The sequence below is a fragment of the Mobula hypostoma genome, chromosome 4, assembly GCF_963921235.1.
Source record: "Mobula hypostoma chromosome 4, sMobHyp1.1, whole genome shotgun sequence".
Lineage (NCBI taxonomy): Eukaryota > Metazoa > Chordata > Chondrichthyes > Myliobatiformes > Myliobatidae > Mobula > Mobula hypostoma.
Window position 1 is genome coordinate 154,835,348 of NC_086100.1, and position 19,861 is coordinate 154,855,208.

The 19,861-nt window shown below is 38.6% G+C and overlaps 1 protein-coding gene across 7 annotated transcripts in view; it reads left to right on the forward strand.

Annotated features, from left to right (window-relative positions):
- psd3l (pleckstrin and Sec7 domain containing 3, like) overlaps window positions 1-19,861 on the forward strand; it is a 423,076-nt gene that overhangs the window by 359,306 nt on the left and 43,909 nt on the right. For all 7 annotated transcript variants that reach the window (XM_063046770.1, XM_063046769.1, XM_063046771.1 and 4 more), the window contains 2 exons: window positions 11,059-11,252; window positions 14,456-14,526. In XM_063046770.1, the coding sequence (XP_062902840.1) occupies window positions 11,059-11,252; window positions 14,456-14,526 (265 nt within the window). The remainder of the gene's footprint in view (window positions 1-11,058; window positions 11,253-14,455; window positions 14,527-19,861) is intronic.

The following is a 19,861-nucleotide window of genomic DNA, read 5'->3' on the forward strand; positions in this document are numbered from 1 at the left end:
CTGAAAAACAAAGTAATGTCTTGAATATAATAATCTTCTTTTCTATAATGTGATTGACGATTGCAGTGGTGGCTTATCAGAAAGAAGTGAATGCTCGCCTGAGACCGTATCACAGAGCAGATCTAATTTCTTTCTTTCACCAAATCCAATTATAGTGATTTATAATAAAACAAGATTAAATTCTGTTGGAATAAATGACAAAAATCAGAATCTAGTCTGGCTACTTTTTACTGGGTAGGTAATGAAAGAAATGCATGCGGTATAACATTTAAATCATTAATTACAACAATGTCTACACTCTAAATTTAAAACTATTAGCAATACATTGTCTTGCAAAATCCTGAAGTAATGCTGTAGAAATTAGGGTTGTTATATTTATTAGCAGAAATAAGATAATAAATAGTGCTGAGTGATGTAAGCATGCGGTTTGACTTACTCTTAAGTTGAAGAAGAGACCCTGTGAATATCAAATTATTTGTTGATGCTGTCTTTACATTCAGGAACGCCTGTAGCATTAAGGGTCAACTCACCAGTACTTCACCACTCCCTCCCACTCCTGCCAGTACCGTTATATCATAGGCAAATGCTCTGTGACTTTTCATTCCCGAACTCATGACATGTTGTATTAAAACACTGATCTTTAATCCATATAATGTATATTGCAGGGTTCTAGAGTTAACACTGGTAGCTTTTACGTTCTGACTTGGTAATGTCCTGGACTAACCAAGTGACCTCTGACTGCAAAAGCTGGACAATAATCAGGTGGAGAGTATGCTGCTTATCTACCTGAACCCACTCTTCGGATAATTGAGGATACCACCCTGTGTGTCGAGGACTGTAAATTAAAATATGTTACTGTATCTCATCAGACTATGAAAACAGTTAAAATATTTTAAATTTCAATCATTTTCACTGTAAGCTAACATTGGGCTGTTTATACATCCACCTTTTTATGTTTATGTCCATGCATGTAGATGTCTGCAGCTTGTTGATAAATTGTATTGGCTCTGCAGCATAATCTTGAAGGTGCATTTCTTGAAGATAATGAGATTGTAAATTGGAGTTCTGTACTTAATTGTTTCTAATTATGTGATTGTGAGAAAGGTAGAACTCATTTGGAGCAAATAGCCAATGCAATTATCAACCCACGACACCAATAAGGCTGAAAGCCTAAACAAAACTACTTCTGCTTTGTTTTACCAAGAAAGAAATTTGCTTCCCACTAGAGTAAATTAACAGGAGTTGCAGAGTGTTGGCCATTCCAAAGTACCATCTGTTAACAAAGCTCCAGCTCCTTCTATCTGAGCAGAACTACAGGCTCTTTGTATTTCACTGTAAATAAAGAGTCAAACAAAATCTGACACAGTGACATATAGGAGCTGGTTTTAAGGAATGTCTTAAAGAAGAGCAGAATGATGGAATGGGAGGGTTCAGAAGTTTATGGCCAGCACATTTAGAACTAACGGTCACCAATGCTGGGCATACTCAAGAGGTCAGAATTAGAACTAAATGACCCAGAGCAGTTGTTAGGTTACATGGGCTCACGTGCCTACCCTGTTCTTCACAATCCCTAATGTGCAAAAACTCATCTCAAACTTAAATATATTCAATGACTCACCCCTTACAAACTCCTGAAATAGAGCTCATGAATCACTAAGATATGAAATTGATTCTCATCTCAGTCTTTAATGAGCAACCCTTTTCCATGAAACTATCTCCATAGTTCTAGATCTCTCCATAAGGGGAAGTATTTCTGAGCCTTTACCTGATAAAGAGTGCCTGAAATGTTATATTTTAGTAAGATCACTGAATTCACAGGTTCAGGAATAGGTACTTTCTCATAACCATCAGGTTCTTGAAGCTACCTGGACAACTCTAATCCAACCTCGACAGAGCATTATGGACTACCTATTGTTCTACCATGCCTTGTCTTTGATTATGTCTTTCTCCTTGTTCTAAGATCTTGTTTTTGCACAATCTTTTATTCCCTTCCCCTTTCACTGTCTTGTATAATATAGTTTGTGTGTTGTCTATATCTGCAACCTGTGATGTTACTGTGAGCATGATTTTCATTGTTCTTCTACCTCACTGCAATTGTGCACATGACAATAGAAACATAGAACATTACAGCACAGAAGCAGCCCTTTTGGCCCTTCTTGGCTGTGCCGAACCATTTTTCTGCCTAATCCCACTGACCTGCACCTGGACCATAACCCTCCATACACCTCTCATCCATGTACCTGTCTGACTTTTTCTTAAATGTTAAAAGTGAGCCCACATTTACCACTTCATCTGTCAGCTTATTCCACACTCCCACTACTCTCTGTGTGAAGAAGTCCCCCTAATGTTGCCTTTAAACTTTTCCCCCTTCACCCTTAACCCATGTCCTCTGTTTATTTTCTCCTCTAGCCTCAGTGGAAAAAGCCTGCTTGCATTCACTCTATCTATACCCATTATAATTTTATATACCTCCATTAAATCTCCCCTCATTCTTCTATGCTCCAGGGAATAAAGTCCTAACCTATTCAACCTTTCTCTGTAACTCACTTTCTCAAGTCCCGGCAACATCCTTGTAAACCTTCTCTGCACTCTTTTGACCTTATTAATATCCTTCCCGTAATTTGGTGACCAAAACTGCACACAATACTTCAAATTCAGCCTCACCAGTGCCTTATACAACCTCACCATAACATTCCAACCCTTATATTCAATACTTTGATTTATAAAGGCCAATGTACCAAAAGCTCTCTTTATGACCCCATCTACCTGTGATGCCACTTTTAGGGAATTTTGTATCTGTATTCCCAGATCCCTCTGTCCTACTGCACTCCTCAGCGCCCTACCATTTACCTTGTATGTTCTACCTTGGTTTGTCCTTCCAAAGTGCAATACCTCACACTTGTCTGTATTAAACTCCATCTGCCATTTTTCAGCCCATTTTTCTAGCTGGTCCAAATCCCTCTGCAAGCTTTGAAAACCTTCCTCACTGTCCACTACACCTCCAATCTTTGTATCATCAGCAAATTTGCTGATCCAGTTTACCACATTATCATCCAGGTCATTGATATAGATGACAAATAACAATGGACCCAGCACTGATCCCTGTGGCACACCACTAATCATAGGCCTCCACTCAGAGAAGCAATCCTCCACTACCACTCTCTGGCTTCTTCCATTGAGCCAATGTCTAATCCAATTTACTAACTCTCCATGTATACCAAGCGACTGAATCTTCCTAACTAACCTCCCATGCAGGACCTTGTCAAAGGCCTTACTGCAGTCCATGTAGACAACATCCACTGCCTTCCCTTCATCCACTTTGCTGGGAACCTCCTCGAAAAACTCTAATAGATTTGTTAAACATGACCTACCACACACAAGGCCATGTTGACTCTCCCTAATAAGTCCCTGTCTATCCAAATACTTGTACATCCTATCTCTTAATACTCCTTCCAATAATTTACCTACTACTGACATCAAACTTACTGACCTATAATTTCCTGGATTAAACAACGGAACAACATGAGCTATCCTCCAATCCTCCGGCACCTCACCCGTAGATACCGACATTTTAAATATATCTGCCAGTGCCCCTGCAATTTCAACGCTAGTCTCCTTCAAGGTCTGAGGGAATACCCTGTCAGATCCTGGGGATTTATCTACTCTGATTTGCCTCAAGATAGCAAGCACCTCCTCCTCTTCAATCTGTATAGGTTCCCTGACGTCACTACTTGTTTGCCTTATTTCCATTGACTCCATGCCAGTTTCCTTAGTAAACACAGACACAAAAAACCCATTTACGACCTCCCCCATTTCTTTTGGTTCCATACATAGCCAACCACTCTGATCTTCAAGAGGACCAATTTTATCCCTTACTATCCTTTTGCTCTTAATATACCCGTAGAAGCTCTTTGGATTATCCTTCACCTTGACTGCCAAAGCAACCTCTTGTCTTCTTTTAGCCCTCCTAATTTCTTTCTTAAGTATTTTTATGCACTTTTTATACTCCTCAGGCACCTTATTTGCTCCCTGTTTCCTATATGTGTCATACATCTTTCTCTTCTTCTTTATCAGAGTTGCAATATCCCTTGAGAACCAAGGTTCCTTATTCTTATTCACTTTGCCTTTAATCCTGACAGGAACATACAAACTCTGCACTCTCAAAATTTCTCCTTTGAAGGCCTCCTACTTACCAATCACATCCTTGCCAAAGAACAACCTGTCCCAATTCACGCTTTTCAGATCCTTTCTCATTTTTTCATATTTGGCCATTTTCCAGTTTAGAACCTCAACCTGAGGACCAGATCTATCTTTATCCATGATCAAGTTGAAACTAATGGTGTTATGATCACTGGAACCAAAGTGTTCCCCTACACACACTTCTGCCACCTGTCCTAACTCATTTCCTAATAGGAGATCTAATATTGCATCCTCTCTAGTTGGTACCTCTATATATTGATTTAGAAAACTTTCCTGAACACACTTTACAAACTCTAACCCATCTAGACCTTTAACAGTATGGGAATTCCAATCAATATGTGGAAAATTAAAATCCCCTGCTATCACAACTTTATGTTTCCTGCAGTTGTCTGCTATCTCTCTGCAGATTTGCTCCTCCAATTCTTGCTGACTGTTGGGTGGTCTATAATACATTAATGTGGTCATACCTTTCCTATTTCTCAGCTCCACCCATATGGCCTCGGTAGACAAGCCCTCTAATCTGTCCTGCCTGAGCACTACGGTAACATTTTCCCTGACTAGCAATGCCACCCCCCCCCCCGCCCCCGCCACCCTTCATTCCTCTGCCTCTATCACGTCTGAAACATTGGAACCCTGGAACATTAAGCTGCCAGTCCTGCCCTTCCTGTAGCCAAGTTTCACTGATGACTATAATGTCATAATCCACGCCCTCAGCTCGTCAGCCTTTCCCACAACACTCCTTGCATTGAAATAGGCACACCTCAGAAGATTATTACCACCACACACAACCATTCTATTTGTGACTTTGCATGAACTTTTAACACCGTTAAACGTGACTTGACTTTTGTTGGAACTCTAGTGAATATAGGCCCACCTTGATCAAGCTCCTTTCGTAAGACAACCCCCTCATTCTAGGACATCTGATCAAACTCCCTTCAATTCTTTCAGAAATAAAGTGACCCAAGATTGTACTCATTAACCTGATACAGCCTTCCCAGCTCCCTGTACTGTATTAGCAAAGATTTCTCTACTTTTGGTCTCTAACCAGTCTGTTGCTTTCCTGATCATTTGTTGACCTGCATGCTAACGTTCTATATTTCATGTCTGAAGAGATTTAGGTCCCCTGTGCTGCAGCATTCTGTCACATCCCTCCATTTAAACAATATTTTGTTTTTCTATTCTTCCTGCCAGAGTGCGCAACCTTGTGCCTCATCACATAGCACTCCATATGCCAACCTTCTCCCACACACCTACCTATCTACCTCGTCCAACTGCAGACTCTCAGAATCGTTCTCACAACTGCATTCTCTGCTGCCCTTTAGTTACTGCTTGCCAATTTGAAGATGTCCCTTTTACCTTGACTCTGTTTTCTTCTTGTTTTTAGCTAATTCTCTATATTAGCTCCAATGGCATGAGTTTCTGTGGTGACCTCTTATATGACACTGTATCAAATGCCTTTTGGAAATCAAGTTACACTACACTTACTGATACCCATTTAGCCACATCAATTCTTGCATCCTTAATTAACACTATTAACAAAATCAAATGGATTCTCTTTCCTGTTGATCTTGCTTGATTATAGCATGATTTTCTAAATGTCTTGCTACTCCTTTCTGAGCCACGGATCCCAGCACTTTTCTGATGATGTAAGTGGTAGATTAATTGGCATATAGTTGTTATATAATATAATGTGAATGAATCAACAAAAAAATCAATAAGTACAAAATGGATACAGAAAACTGAACTAGCAGTGATCACAGGCTTTCAGTTCACAGCAGGAGACCATTTAAGGGGTTTGCTTCGGAACTGACAAGGCAATCTATTCTATCCATAGTTATACAATACTTTAACATCCATTTCTACGAGGGTGATTGATAAGTTTGTGGCCTAAGGTAGAAGGAGTCAATTTTAGAAAATCTAGCACATTTATTTTTCAACATAGTCCCCTCCTACATGTACACACTTAGTCCAGTGGTCATGGAGCATACGGATCCCTTCTTTGTAGAAGTGGTCCACAGCAGGGGTGATTGATAAGTTTGTGGCCTAAGGTAGAGGAGATGAGTCTATTAACTTCAAACTTTCTGCATTATCACTCAAAGAGTTCAACTGTACATACATGTAAACGAGAGCATCTTAGACCTCCAGGTGGTCCACAGCAGGGGTAATTGATAAGTTTGTGGCCTAAGGTAGAAGGAGATGAGTTATACAGCTCTTGTTACATGCACGTGCAGTTCAACTCTTTGAGTGAAAATGCAGAAAGTTTGAAGTTAATAACTCATCCTCTTCTACCTTAGGCCACGAACTTATCAATCACCCCTGCTGTGGACCATTTTCTAGAGGTCTAAGATGCCGACTTCTACAAAGAAGGGATCCGTATGCTCCACGACTGCTGGACAAAGTGTGTAAATGTAGGAAAAACAAATACGCTAGGTTTTCTAAAATGGACTCCTTCTATCTTAGGCCACGAACTTATTAATCACCCCTTGTAGATAATTAAAACAATAATCCTAACTCTTCTGCCTGTAATATTCTCAGAATTTCCTTGATATAGAATGCACAACATCAGGGTATTACTTTTGAGAGATAAACTTGCCATAGGAACATTTCTCCCCTTATAACATTGGATTCAATAGAAAAAAAAGAGGCTCCACGTCACAGAAAATAGTTACACGTGGTTTACTAGGAACACAATCACTCTGTAACGCAGGGTATGTTGTGCAACTTTGTGCCAATTCTTAGGATGTGAATGTATTGGCTAGGTTTCCATGCATTGACAATTCCCTAATTGTCATTCAGATTAGTGAGTTGCTGCCTTTCACTGTCAGGGTCTCAATTCTGTGAGGTATTCCAAAATTGTTATTAGTTCAGGAGCCTCAGAAAGATACTGAAGTAGTGACACTGTACCTGGTAGTATGCTATGAGGATCTTAGACTCATGGACAAATTGTAGAAAAAAATCTCTATCAGTTAGTCTATAGCAAACCTGGACAGGTGGCAAGAAAAAAATAGAGAACTTGGAAAGCCATGACTCCAGAAATCAAATGTTCTACCCGATCTGCTAACCTTTATAGATTTATAGAGATTTTCAGCAGAGGAAGATTTAGCATGCTAGCTAAAAATGGACATGAAGTTAACATTGCTCCCCAGGTCTTGCAGGATTTGGTTCTAGAAGTGTTTTTGCAGGAACATTTTAAGCATAATGAGAATTTTTTCCTCCACTATCTAAGCCGTAGTGCAATCTTTTTTCTTCTCTCCCTTTTAATCTCCTATGAATAAATGCAAATTTAAGCAAAAATAAACTTTAGCTGCTGGAATCTGAAGTAAGACCAGAAAATTCTGGTAACATTCAGCAGATCAGCATCATCTATGGAAGGAGGAACAGATTTGTTATTTTGCTACGTCTTCTTTTGCTAAGATACATCATGCTTGTCACACATCACAACTCAAATTTTTCAGACTGCAACGAAAAATTTGTTTCCTTACAGAAATCAATGTAATTTGTATTTGATGGAATCAATTATAACCGTTTCCATCATCTCCCCAGGGAGTCTGTTCCATTGAATTATCTATTTGCTTTTATTGAAGCAGAGGGTTTGCATAAAAAGTATTTCATTGTGCCTGAGTTCAGATGAACCAGAGAAGAAACATCAACACTATTATTTGTCACACAGTTTCTGATAAACTTTTGACATGTAACATGGGGAAATTTTCACATTAAATGTGTAGAGGATTTTGAGTAACGTTACTGATGTTTTCCAGAGGAAATGACTTGTCCATTAAATTGTCCACCTGAGTGACTGCCAATAACCTTCCCAAACCTCGTGAGCCTGAACTATTTGTATTCCCTCAATACAGATAGCATTTTAGTGGTCCAGTATAGACCTTCTGCTAAGTTGTCATGTTTTCACAGTGCAGTAGAGCACACAGTAATCCAACTGAGGATGTCAGGATTTTACATAGGCACATTATTAGTTGTTTTTTTTTAACTTTCTTTCAAGAGCACAAATGGCCTCTCTTGGTTAGGGCTGTATACAATTCCTGACCCAAGCAATGCGCCTGAATTGTAAATGCTCTCTGAAGTTACTGACTAAGCCATTGTTTATCCGACAGGACATCCAGTGTTGAAAAACATACATTTGCAACACGAACATCTTAACAAAGAATCCTGAGGTGTCGCCTTTAACATCCCACGAGCTTGTACCTCATACACCAGTGCAATCCTGAGCTTACTTCTAATGAGTGAATATTTAATGCAATTTTATTTTTAACTGAAATGAATCACTTTGTACTTATTAATATGGAACTTCATCTACCGCCAATCTTCTAACTTATCAATAGCTCATTGCAGATTCCATCAGCCTTATGAAGGAGTATTTATACCCCTAGTTTAATTGGTTTACGTTGCTAAAACTTGATGCACATTTATTTCCTTAAAATAAATAACACTGTTTAGAGTAATTAGTAAAAACACCATTTGCCTTGATATGGCACCAGAGAGCATACTATGGTTCCCTCAGGCTTGAGTCAGAAGGATCTGTGCGGAAGGCTTGAGCAAAGAAATCAGGCTGACTCCTCAGTGCAGTGCAAAAAAAAGTGTTTCACTATTGAAGGTGCAGACTTTTTGGTGCAGACATTAGCACTATGTGTTATGTCAGGATTAAGTAGCTATGGTTTTATATGGGAATTGGCTCTAATATCCAGCCAGTATTTATCCCTGTTCGAATCAATAAAGCAGATGATCTGAACATCATCACGCTGCTATTTGCTGGTACTTGCTACATGAAATCTGCAGGAGTTAGGTTCCATTGGTTGTGAAACAGCTGGGGAGGATGTAAAAGGTGCTGCAAAATGCCAGTGTGTTATCCCTGCCACTGAAAGGATGCCATTTCCTATTACCTAATGCACCATGAAACCATTGAAAATGATAGGAGTTCATCAAGTGGTAACTTAGATGTTTGTTTCATCTTTGGTTGGCTAAAGAGCTGCTTCAACAATATGTAAAGGCTCATTCAAGTTAATGAAAGGGAAAGCAAAGTGTTTTATTAAATCATATCAAAGCGTATCCATTAGTTTGAAAACATAAGCTGGATGATCAGGACTGGATGAAGGTTGTCAGCTAGAAATGCCGACTGTTTACTCTTTTCCATAGATGCTGCCTGGCCTGCTGAGTTCCTCCATCATTTTTTGTGTGTTGCTTGGATTTCTAGCATCTGCAGATTTATTTGTCTTTAAGCTGATTCACATTCTAATTCCTTCTAGAAATACTATTTTATATATATGGCTGTGTTTGGTCTTTAGCATTATTCCATGTAAAGTACCACTAACTATTGTGCTAATTGGTGAACACTGTTAAGACAAATATGTATGATATGTGAAGGTATCTGCATACATCTGTTTATGTTCTCTATTGTAGGGTAATTATAGTTTGAACGTGTCATATTGCCATAGAACCTGCCCCAAATTCGCTGTTAAATTGGGGCTTAACACCAGATGTAGAAAAGGCAAAATATATGTGCCTTGAAAATATTTGTACTGTCCTGTCAACATTATTTGACCTCCACTCCCTGATCTTCTATTACGGATAAAACTAAGAGCCATCGGAGAATGTAATAAGTACAAGTGTGAATCGGCTATTTGGCCCTTCATGCCTGCTCTATCAATGCATAAGATCGTGACTGATCTTCTTCCTCCGTGACACTTCCGTGCACCAACCCCATATCCCATGATGCTACTCCCTAGAGAGTGCCCATGCATTTGTACAACACAAAAGCCAGACAAGTCAGCCATTTTCTTGACACTGGAATTACTTGCAGCAAAACGAGTTACTAATAAATTAATAATAAATGATGGCTGCTACTCCCAACTCTTTTCCCCCTTGGCAAGATGGGCACAGTCGTTAAGTACAGGAGTCAGAATGTCAGTGGTTGTCCTCTTTGTTATTAGAAATTAGTTAAATTAGATTAAATATGTGAAAATTATTCATCCAACTTTGCAGTTCTTTCACATACTTAATAGAAATATTTTTGTGACAAGTTAGTGACAAAATAACAATAATTCAGTGTACCACCTGAAATTCCTAGACTGGTATTGATGATTTGCAAAGCCTAATTTCTTCCTATAAACTAGTTAATTGGAATGTCAGTACTCAAATCCTGGGAGGCTATCCTATATGACCGATTTTGCTTCACTAGTAAACAATAAAAAGTAACCTTGTTTACATGCTGGGTCCACATTCCTTTCGGATAACTTTGCAGTAATCGTTTACAGCAGAAACTGCTATGAACCCCCAGTGTGCTAGGCAGCATCTACGGAGAGAGAAAAACTAAGCTACCAAGAAATTTACTATTCTGCCCCACACATGTTATCTGGCATGCTGTGTGTTTCTAGCACTTTCTGCTTGTATTTCAGCTTTTCAGCATTTATTGTAGGAATAGAAATAGAAAGCCCTTAACTCCGAGTGGAGTCATCGGGACGCTGTCATGATGGCGTTTTTTTTTAGCAGGCTTTCTTATTTTTACGAGGCCAAGTAGCTAGCTCGATGCTCAACCCAGCTTGAATGGAAAGCATGCAAGGGAGCTGGCTGGATTCGAACGTGGGAGCCTTCGCTCCAAAGTCCGACACTGATCCCACTACGCCACCAGCTGACTAGCATTTATTGTATTTTGCTTTTAACATCCAGTGAGCACATGCAGGAAAGGTTTACCCTAGCTTCTTCAAAGAATATGTAAAATATCCATTTTCCTTGGGCCTAGAACCATACATTTTTATCTATTATTTGGCAGAGTGAAGTAGTTTGATAAATATTGCACAATTCTCTTTACAAATATCTTTTTTCTCTCTCACTTTTGTCTTCCTCCAGAAATGAAGAAGAGTTGAGGAAATCTCTCTCTGAGCTTGCTAATGACAAGACAGATAATGCTGGATCCAAGACCAGCAATCGTATTGGTTCTGGTACTAATCCGTTCCTTGACATTCCACAGGACCCCAATGCTAAAACGTACAAAACTGGCTTTCTCTCTCGAAAAATTCATGCAGATATGGATGGAAAAAAAAGTGAGTCCTGACTAGAGGTTCTTCCTCCGTTCCTATTTCATTGCTTACCTTTATGCTGTGTCAGTATTAAAAGTGATTTGCTTCCTCCCCGGGAGAGGATTAAGAAGCCAGAATGTTTTTGAGAAATTGTAAGTCCTGGTAGGATTAGGTTATGTTTTCCTTAGCATAGATCATTTCTGCGAGGCATAAAGGCAATGAATCATACAATTATAGAAGAAACAGAGATGTCCCTGTGTTGATTCTTTGAAAAACTTATCCAATTGCATAATACATTTTTATCTCCCCATTGTTTCTTTTCAAGCAGATATAATATTCTTTTGACATCTACTTCCACCAACACCCTATTGTTTAAAAATGGGTAAAATCCCGTGACTTTCCCACTTAATCTTTTCCTGTTTACCTTAAATGAGGTTTCAGCATTTACAAACCCTTGTCTTTCCATGTTGGCTTGCTTATGAAGGGGAAACTGCACACTCTGGGGGGAAAAAGTCAACTTTTTTAGAAAAACCTGTCCCTGTGTGGCTGCCCATTAATAGTAAATCTGCATAAGATATTCACTTTCTTGCTTTAAGTAGTTCTTTCTCCATGGAATATGTAACCAAACGAAAGGAAGAATAATTTGAAATCAGTGTTCCGACAAATTACTTACACTCTTCATTAAGTCATTTTTACAATATGAAGTGACTTTAGTATAGTATACAAGGTACCTGTAGTCTGCATTGATGTCATATAATATGATGGTTGCGGTTACCATTTCGCTAGCAACATAAATATAAAGGCAGTCATCCTTCATCACGTATCTAGTCAGGATGACTCTTGATTTCATGAAGAGCTATAAGCTAAAAAGTTTCTAGTTGAAGCACAAATTGTCCTCGTGAAATTTTCTGCTGCTTTATTATTTTTGTCTGTGGATGCGGAAAGCAATAAAAAGGATTATGAAGAATCTGTTTCCCATAGCAATATACAGTAATTCCACAGAGACAAGAAGTTATGTCAAGATCTTCAAACATACATTATGAAGTATAAGCAATTCCAGCAATAAATGCAATAAAATGTACCCATTGCACATGGATAGTCCTCAATTTAGAAATTGATATGATACCATGTGACTGTAAAATGCTGTGATTGGGATGTTGGAATATTAATGAGGATGTATCAGAGAGCAATATGTCTGCTCAGCACAGAATCATCATAACCTCTGCCTTTGCAAGCACGTTGAATTTCTTTTTAACACTGACAAATGGGACACAGATACAGCTCAGGTAGTGAACTTGATTGGCATGGACGAGTTAGGCAAAAGGGCCTTTTTTTCTGTGCTGTATGATTCTATGACTCTAGTTTGTTTATTTTTTTCCACTGGGTTCTTTAAATTTGAAATAATAGACAAAGCAGAGAAGCCCATACATTTGGAGACACCTGGGACAGTAGATGCTGGAAGTCCACAAAAGAAATATATTTTGGAAAATTTGAAGAAGATAATTTTTCATCATCTTGCATCAAGCCAACGGGTGACATCCTTGGCTGGTGTCCTCCTCCTTTCCCACTTTCACCTTTAAACCCACTCATATTTGGAACCCAGGGTTCCCCTGCACATCCCAGTTGTTCTGCTTTACTTAATAAATCACCCTTTGATATTTTCAACAGTGCCAACTGTACCTGTGATTCTGAATTAAAAGTATAAAAATGCAAAACTGCTCAGCAATCGGACAGCATCTGCGGAGAAAGTGAGAGTTAATGTTACAGTTTAGAACCGGGGTCAAATTGAAACAAATTTTAAGCTGATTTGTTTTCTCAGCTTTTCTCTCAATGCAGGTGCTGTCTTCTCCACATTTTTATACCTGTTATGTCTCTATATTTTTCCCAAAACTTTGAGAAAAAAGTCATCAGCATGAAATATTAACTCTTGTTTCTTTCTCCATGAACACTGCATAAGTTGCTGAGCATTTCCACTTATTAGTTCAGCTTATTTGAACCAATTCTTTAAATTCCAGCCCACCTTTTCCGAATGGCAAGAGTAGGGAATGCAGAGTGCGAAATTGACTGTCCTGTTCCAACTCACAGATGTGGAATCCTCATGGTCAACACTTTGAGATAATACTTCATGTCCTTGCCAAATTACTAAAGATGGCTACTGTCCATTCTGTAATTCTTTTTAATGCTCAAAGCTCACTTTCTGTGAGAATCAATATTTTTTTGCATTACCATTATTAGAGCAAAGCCCACACTCTGCTGGATGGAGACAAAGTAGCTTCAATCAATGTAGATTTGGTTATCTGTGTACATTGTAAATGATATATGGAGGGGAGGAGAAGCCAGGAAATAAGTTATGCACCAAAAAACTTGGATGACTGCTGACTGGTTTTGGAAGAAAAATGTGCAAGTTTGCAACATAGCAGTAGTGCTTTGCCATTACAATAAAACACAAAGGCATTCCTCTGAAGGGTCTGCTAGAGGAAGTCCTCAATGCATTGAATTCATATGTTGTTATTTTCGATTGAGATTTCCCAGTATATAGTGTGATGTCACCTGAAGACATTGCAGGTATCAGAATTACACAGGATTCAGAATCATCCTGTAATCTAGCCCATCCATCCTTGTTTTCTATGATTGATATGTCAACTCTTTATTCCTTTCCATAGATGCTGCCTGACCTACTGAGTTCTTCATTTTGTGTGTATTGCCTTTGTAAATTATGTTCACAGCTCAGTGTATACGAATACTCATCCTACAGTTATGCCCATCTTTTATGTGAAAGGCGTGAACTGCTGTTCTTGATCGGTGTTATCCATTCTCCTTGAACGGGCAATGATGCTCTGAACATGCAGCTAAAAGTATGTTGATAAGCTTGTGTGAGTGGGAAGACATGGAATAACTTTGAGAATTAGATTTGATGTCTTAATCCTAGATTTGGTCCAACTTTGCATTATTCTTGGAAATTTTGCGGGGAGACAACTGATATCTTTACAGCTGTTTGTTTCAGTAATTTATTTAACTAATCTTGTATGCTTATCAATTACTTTTTAAAATCACTCTCCAACCATCCATTTGTTTACAGAAGTTATGGAACTATTCCTGAAAGAGCAATCTCTTCCTAGTGCACGTTCTGGTCAAGATGGCAAGTCTAAACCAATGGCACTTGTATTGACTCTGAAACTTACTCCTCTGTCTGATCCCTACGTGTGTTTTTTTTTGTGTCAATGCAGCTCCCAGGGGAAAAAGAGGTTGGAAAACATTTTACGCTGTGCTCAAAGGCATGATTCTTTACTTACAGAAGGTAAACTCAACCTCTTTTGATCCACTAATGCAGTTCAAGTTGTCAATAAGTGCCTTGCTTTGCAGCAAATGTATGAAAAGTTCTGGATGCCAGTATCTCTCTGGATCATTTTCTGCTTAAGGAATAAACAAAGTACAGTAAAACTCTGCCATGGACTATACAGAATAAAAACAGGAGCTAGTTCAATCAATTGGATTCAAATGAAAGATGTTAATCATTCTTTTACCAAACCTGCACCTGATTATATCAACTGTTATTCCTCCCATTATGCAACAGACTCACTGCTAGCTCTGTAATTCATGACATTTTGTGTATAATAGATGTGAAGTGAATCGGGCTATTTCACCAAGAAATCCAGCAGGGAATTCAGAAAAAGCCTCCCTTTCAATAGATCTATACATTTCACGGGAGGCAGGACATGAAAGTTAGAAAGTTACACTGATAGATTTATTTGCAGAGTGTAAGTGTTAGCATGGACTAGCTGGGTGGAATGGCCTGTTTCTACAGTAATCTCTTCTGGAATTGCCAGACTTCTGAATGGTGCCTCAAGTTATTTTCTAATGGGGAGGGAAAAGAATCAGTAAGCGTATGGATCTTTATCTTTCATTGCAGACAGTGTGTGTAGTCTACAACATTTGCTTTGCATTAATTTGAAAAACAGGTTGATGTCATAATACATCAAAGATTGATGGAAGTAATTCTTCAGCTGAAGAAACTACTTGACAATAGCACTTGTCGACTGCAAAGTAATAGCCTGTTGACAAAGAGTAATAGTTGCTGCAAGCAGTGCATCAGTTGATTACTTTCAGAAACCAGCCAATTTAAATGGGATTAGTTGTGTGGTGGTGGGAGGAGCCTGTATTTGATGAATTGACATCTTCTATATCCTGGAATTTTTAACCTTAATTCTTAATCTGAAATTCGCCAATTGTTCACTTTCAGGACAGCTGCTGTTCACAGGTTAAGTTGTGTAAGGCAGATGTATGAAGTAGCATTTTTAAAAAAAATTCAGAACTGGGAAAGGAGTGCAAAGTGGGAGGAAGACCTGTCCATTTCAACTTTGATGGTTGGACATGCAATTCCATCTCCATTTTTGTTTTCCTGTTTTCATTCCTTGATTTTTCAATTGCATATCATACACGGTGCACATTATCCAGGGAATTCATGAATCCATTGTAGTTCTTAACTTATTCCCACTACATTTCCATAAGACCATAAGACATAGGAACAAAATTAGGCCATTGAGCCCATTGAGTCTGTTCTACCATTTCTTGGCTGATTTATTATCCCTCATCGACCTCATTCTCCTGCCTTCTCACTATAACATTTGACACCCTGACTAATCAATAACCTATCAACCTCTTCTTTAAATATACTCATTGTTTATACTCACTGTCATTCATTGCAATTAATTGCACAGATTCACCATCCTCTAGCTAAAGAAATTCCTCCTCATCGCTATTCTAAATGGACACCTGTCTATTCTGAGGCTGTGCTCTCTGGAACTAGATTCACCCACCATAGGAAACATCCTTTCCACATCCATTCTGTCTAGGCCTTACAATATTCGATATGTTTCATTGAGATCACCACACTCCCCATTCTTCTAAACTCCAGTGAGTACAGGTCCAGAACCATCAAATGATCCTCATATGTTAACCCTTTCATTCCCAGAATTATTCTGGTGAACCTCCTGGACCTTTTTTAGTGCCAGCACATCTTTTCTTAGATAAGAGGCCCAAAACTGCTCACAATACTCCAAGTATGGTCTGACCAGTGCCTTCTAATGCCTCAGCGTTGCGTCCTTGCTCCAATATTCTAGTCCTCTTGAAATGAATGGGAACATTGCATTTGCCTTCCTTACCACTGATTCAAGCTGCAAGTTATCATTTAGGGAACCCTGTACAAGGACTCCCAAGACTTTTTGCACCTCTGAGTTTTGAATGTTTTCCCCCATTTAGGCAATAGTCTACACGTTTGTGCCTTCTACCAAAGTGCCATAACCATACATTTCCCTACACTATATTCCATCTGCCACTTCTTTGCCCATTCTCCCAATCTTTCTAAGTCCTTCTGCAGACTCTCTGCTTCCTCCATACTACATGCTCCTCCATCTGTCTTCGTATTGTCTGCGAACCTGGCCTCAAAGCCACCAATTCCATCATTCAAACCATTTTCATACAATGTGAAAGAGGCAATCCCAGTACCAACCCCTGTGGAACACCACTAGTCACCGGCAGTCAACCAGAATAGGCTCCCTTTATTCCCGCTCAGCTTCCTGTCGGTCAGCCAGTCTTTTGTCAATGCTAGTATCTTTCCTGTTAATCTATGGGCTCTTATCTTGTAAAGCAGCCACATGTGCAGCACCTTGTCAAAGGCCTTCTGGAAATCCTAATTAACAACATCCACTTCCACTAAATCTCCTTTGTCTATCTTGCCTGTTATTTCCTCAAAGAACTTCAACAGATTTGTCAGGCAAGATTTCCCCTATTTTATTATGTGCCTCCAACTAACGTGAAATCCCCTCCTTAATAACAGACTCCAACGTGTTATCCCCTCCTTAATAACGGACCCGAACGTGTTATCAACCACTGAAGTTAGACTAAATGGCCTGTAATTTCCTTTCTTCTGTCTCCCTTACTTCATAAAAAGTGGAGTGACATTTGCAATTTTCCAGTCCTCTGGAACCATTCTAGAATCTAGAGATTCTTGGAAGATCATTACTAATGCCTATTACTAATTTCCAACAAATTCAAAAAAATTACCAGCCTATTAAGATGCTCAAGAGATAAAATGACATACCATAGGCCAAGTCTTTCAATAAGAAGAACCTGTCAATGTCATATTTATACATAGTCAAACTTCACCACGTAGCAGAATATAAACAAGAAAAAGCAACTAAACAATAATTATAATTTTTTTTACATAAGAACACAATTACAACAAAAATAAACAAAGTAACAAACTCTATTATCCAGGCATCTCCACTGATTGAACTGAGCACCAAGGCCCTATTTATAAGTTAATGTGTAGACATAACTCTGTTCCCATGATTCTTAATGAAAATTCAGGAGAACTTGATATAAGTTGAGCTTGGTACACACAAGACTGTGTGTCCAGTTCCTATGGCCTCAGAGAAAACTGAAACATGATGATCTTGAATTTTGTCATGTCTTCATGTGGTTGGAAGAGCTAATTTATATTTCAGTAGCCAAACAGTGTACTGGGTTTTATATGGTGTGTATATAAAAGGGTATCTTCTGATTTACCATTGGCATTAGCATGAAAGAAGTGCTTTTTGCAAAGACACTGGGTCTGCTTTACCCATGGGAGCCATTGTTGAATTTTAAATTAAGAATTTCAGAACAATTTGTTACAGGCTGCTTTCATCGTTGGATTTGAAAGGCTGAGCATTACTTTAAAACAATGAAGCATTTCAGAAGGGTAGAAAGCAGAGAAACTGCTTCCTTTGGTGGTGTGGTACCAATAATTTAGGAACTGGCAGCAGAATGAGACCATTGGTCTGCTCAAGTGTGCTTCACCATTCATCAAGGTCATGGCTGATCATCTCCATGTTCCGTGATTTCACAAATATCCTGGGACGGAGGAATTCAAATCAAGGAGGCTCACTTTAAAAGTATTTCAGACTAAAACCAAGAAATGTTTATCACAGGAAGGATAGTGGATATCCAGTGCTGTCTGTCTCCACAAAGCTGTGGATCCTATAATTAGAGCTTCTTAGACTTTCAAGACCATCAAGAAATATGGGACAAAGCTGAACAAATAGAGTTCTAATGCAGGTCTGCTATGATCTCATTAAATGGTGGAAGGACTGAATGGTGTGATGTGACGATGTTACGCAGTGAAACCCACTATAAAAGGGTAATTAGTGACTGATATAAAATCAAAGGTTGTAACTCATAAGCAAAGCAATAATCTTAGGATTTAAATACCTTAAATTATTTTGCCTGTGGTCTATGCTTTGTTTCTCTCATGTATTTTTAACGCTTAGAGTCATATGTGAGCTGTTTTCAAATGGTTCAGTATTAGGAGAGGGAAATAAGGAATGGAAGCAAAGCACTTGTAAAGTGGATTTAAGAAAGAGCTGATTTTGAAAATGAGCTCGGGACTAAGTGTCCTAGTGGAATTATTTTTGTTAAATCATCAACACAGGTTTACAGCAAAAGAAAAAGGGAATTGCAATGGGTTTCTGCCATTTAATTTCCACAAACACAGCAGAAAATTGATCCACACTCTTCATTGTGCATATGAATTCAGCTCCGTTTGTGGATCTTGGTTTTATCAAAAAACTATCTCCTTCCTTCTCTGTCTGTCCTTCCAGGAGCAGCTACAGAGGTGACAAGGGTATTTTGATAAAGTTTTGTCCTGCCCTTCTCTGTCATCAAGCCTTGTACTCTCTTATCCGATTACAATTAGGAGCATGATCTCTGATTCATTGGAATAGATATATTTCCCAAATTGAATGGCCTGAATTTATTTTGTAAGCTGAATTTCAGAAGCAGAGTCAAACCACATAAATTACTATACTTTGCATTGTACGTATACTATAAATCATATTTCTATCAAATTGTTTCATGCCGTTCCATAGCATTATGGTTTTTCAATAGTATAAATCTGATTAGTAATCTAGCATATTTCAAGGATTTATCCCAGAATTCTTCCTCGGTAGAACATCTTGGTGAAAACAGTATCACTGAATTTCGGTAGGATCTGTAATAATTTCTTTCGACAAATCAAAGCTTGTCCATAACATGGAAGAGAAACTAAACCACTAAAATTGTAAGGGCATTGTCAGTGTACAAATGTTCACAATTTAAATTGTAATCAGTCTTTAGTGATGTGAAGTTGATGACAACAGCCATTAGAATGAAATTGGGAATAAAGAATCTAACATGACATGAGTCCACAATTTGGTTAAGTATTTGCTTCAGTGAAATCGGATGAGTGCTTGTGTCTGTATTCCATTAAATCTATCAATAGTTGAGCTCAAAGCATCAGGTTTTCCTGGACCTCACCCACTGGCTCAACTTCCAATCCACCAGCATTTTGTAGAGGGCTGAAGGCAGAGTGTCTCTGGTAGAGAACAAATCCTGGGATTCAGATCAAGAAACCTTGGCTCAGAAAGGCCATATGTCTTTTGATAGCTCACCAGCTGTCAAAAATGCAACAGTTTTTAAATGTCTCTAATAGACCACTTAAAAATTTCAAATAAATGTAAATAGTTAAGCAATTAAATACTAAAGAAGATTAAAGGCTTCAGAACAAGCCGCGTACCTATCTTTTCTCAAAGACCACGCGAGTAAAGTTGTTGATC